Below are 2,971 nucleotides of genomic sequence, written 5' to 3'. Positions count from 1 at the left end.
TTTACTCATAAATATATTTTATAATAAATAGTTTTTAATTAAAAAAAAGCGCATTTTTTAAAATGTAAAATTCAATTTGTTTGAAATGTTTACAAAATGTCCCATTTTTGTAAACTGCTTAAACTATGGCATTTCAATGATTTACTTTATTTTTTAATTCATTTAATCAAGTTTTGCAAAGGTTTCTGATTTGTACAGTACGCATGGGTTCGCAAATAAGCCATTCCATACTTTTAATTACGATGAATCTAAAAAATAACTAATGAAGACTTGGCTGTCGGATCAATCTTTGAGCCAAGTACCCAAGCCTTACCAATGTCTATACCAGTCATCACAATTCCAGAAATTTCTTCAGTTAAAAAAATCATAGAACTTCCAGAACACAAACTTCCTTGAGCACATTAAAACAAAGACTTTCTTAACATGCAGCACAACTTATTTTTGAGCATTTGGAGACATACTTTTTAAATGCTTTACATGCCGGCACGCCCAAAGCATCTGTATCAGAGTCGAAGCTAAATGTTTCTAATAATTACATGCATTTAATGAAAAGTTACATTATGAATTCTGAAGAAGCTTTGATAGAACTTACAAACAAGCAAATAAAAGCACAAAAAAAGAAGAACGAAATACAAGATTTCGCGTGAAAATATAAAACTGGAGTCTAATTCAGTTAAGGTGGGTCACTACTAATTTTATCAAAACTCGATTAGATTTAGATTTCTTTTATTTTATATCAATTCAACGTAGCTGTAAATGTTTTTGAAATCTACTTTGACATAACTTAACTCTATTGTTAGTTAATCTACTTTATTTAGACTTAATCAAAACATTTTACATAGACTAACTTAGGCTTATAATTGCTCTCTCTCTCTCTCTTAGCGCTAATTTAAATTTTTCATCAGGTTTTATCAGTTTAATAGGCCAGCAGGGCTATTAAACTAATGCATTTGAGATGCGTCTTTAGGATTTATACAGCGACCGAACTTATGAGGTGGTATTTGAAAGTTCGGTCACAGTATAAATCAGTAGATGTTCTCATGGTCACAGTAGATGTTCTCATTTGAAATTAAGGTGGTAGTAATTTTTTTTATCGATAACGTTTTATTCGATAATTTTCGAAAATTGGGTTTTCGAAAATAAACCCTAGTAATTTCCTAAAAAGTACCTTAACACGTTCGCTACCAACTACGAGTATACTTGTAGTAAGTTGGCGTCATTTATTTGCCAACTACGAGTATACTCTTTGTTAGCGGGACTTCGATATTTGCCAACTACGAAAATACTCGTAGTAAGCCGTGAGTTTATCATGAGTTTGCCAACTACGAGTAAACTCGTAGTTATACTAAATTATTTCAAATAATATTTGTGCATGACTGGCTTTGTCTATTCACTTTTTTTTTTCTTCTTAGCTTCACATTTGATTTTCGAAAATATTACATTCAAGTTTTTATTTTAAAAATCCAAAGAATCTAATTTAAATGCGGATAAAGACAGAAATAGCTTAAAACAGATAAAAGTAAAATATTGATAACGCTTTAATTTTATTTCATGAAAATTAAAGTGTAAACCTATTCTTTTGAGTGATACATTCTGAAACATTCGCCAATACATAACGGAGGTCTATTTTCACAAACCACATCTTCATATCGTGTTTCTTTACGTTTTATTTTAGAGCAGACTCGACATGTCTTTCTTAGGCAATCATAATATGATACCATTTGTTCCGCCCTATCTACTCCTGACATACATTGATTGTAATCTTTAATAATATTGGGTTTCATTTTCTTCTCTCCTCTCCTGTTTGTCACTTCAATCATGTGCAACGAATGCAAATTGCTAATCATTAGCACGTCTCTTTTGTCTTTCCATTTAGCAACCACTACACCCTCTCTGCTTCTGCTTATAACGTCTCCCTGTTTCAGTTTTGCTTTTGTACATTCTTTTAGATTTGACTTTCGGTCAGTTCTTAAAGTATCACAAATGTATGTTTTTTGATTTATCATGTGCTTTATTAACTCAAAGGAATTGTGAAAGTTATCGGTGTACAGGTGATAACCTTTTCGCAGAAATTTTTCCATTAAGTCTAAAAGTCTGCAACAATAGGCCCTGTTTGACCCAACAAATGTTTACCCAGAGTTGTCTCGCCAGAGTAGATTTTTACTTTTAGTACAATACCATCTGATTCTGAAAGCTCATAGAACTTGATACCATACTTATATCTTTTATTTTTCACATACTGCCTGAATACAAGACGTCCCTTCCAAAGCATCATTGACACATTGATTGATATATTTTAATTAGGACAGTAGATGTTATTCATTGTATTATTTAACTGATCGAGAAGTCCAATAATTTTACACAAGCGTCCACTATTTGAATCTTCATTGTTAATAAAATGCCAAAACCGTAACATTAGTTGGAATTTGTTTCGGAAAAGCTTATAAATACCATAGTATTTATAAGCTCTTCTGTAACAAAAATTCTAAAGAAATCTAATGGTTTCTTGCTCTCCATGTTTATCTTCAAATCAGGATTGGCAGTAAATTGAATTTGTTTTACAATACTCGGCTCATCTTTCCATTGGTTTGAATTTCTAGATGAATTTGTTTCAGAAGTTGTTTTGTCAACCAAAATATTACTTAAAGATCTACCGTTGAGCTTTGTTTTGATTTTGTCTATAAGCAAGACCACCCGTTATTCTAGCTTGTTTTGGCGGCATTAAAAAATCTTCTGGAGTGGCTGCTAGATGAACGTCTGTAAACTGATTACCGTCACTTTCTTTAGAGTTGTTATTTTCAGAACCTGATTCTGATACAGTCAAGCTCGAAGACGTAGTAGTATAAGCGAAAAATGAATCCGAATCTTCAATATCATCATCTTCACTATTCTCACAATCTTCCATAACCATATGTGATGATCCAATTGTGGAATATCTGTGTTGAGCTAATACGAGATAGATAAATTTATA

General features: G+C 31.7%; 1 protein-coding gene across 1 annotated transcript; it reads right to left on the bottom strand.

Annotated features, from left to right (window-relative positions):
• Positions 1–1,571: 1,571 nt before the first annotated feature.
• On the bottom strand, positions 1,572–2,081 carry LOC136085235 (piggyBac transposable element-derived protein 4-like). The gene has a single exon (XM_065806524.1). It carries the CDS (start codon positions 2,079–2,081, stop codon positions 1,572–1,574), a length of 510 nt encoding a protein of 169 aa, XP_065662596.1.
• Positions 2,082–2,971: the final 890 nt, after the last annotated feature.

Source organism: Hydra vulgaris, chromosome 09 (genome assembly GCF_038396675.1).
Source record: "Hydra vulgaris chromosome 09, alternate assembly HydraT2T_AEP".
NCBI classification, from domain to species: domain Eukaryota; kingdom Metazoa; phylum Cnidaria; class Hydrozoa; order Anthoathecata; family Hydridae; genus Hydra; species Hydra vulgaris.
This window is presented reverse-complemented; position numbering and strand designations above follow the sequence as displayed.

Excerpts from the sequence above, each read along its gene's own strand:
- LOC136085235 (XM_065806524.1), bottom strand. The coding sequence starts at position 2,081 with ATGGAAAAATTTCTGCGAAAAGGTTATCACCTGTACACCGATAACTTT.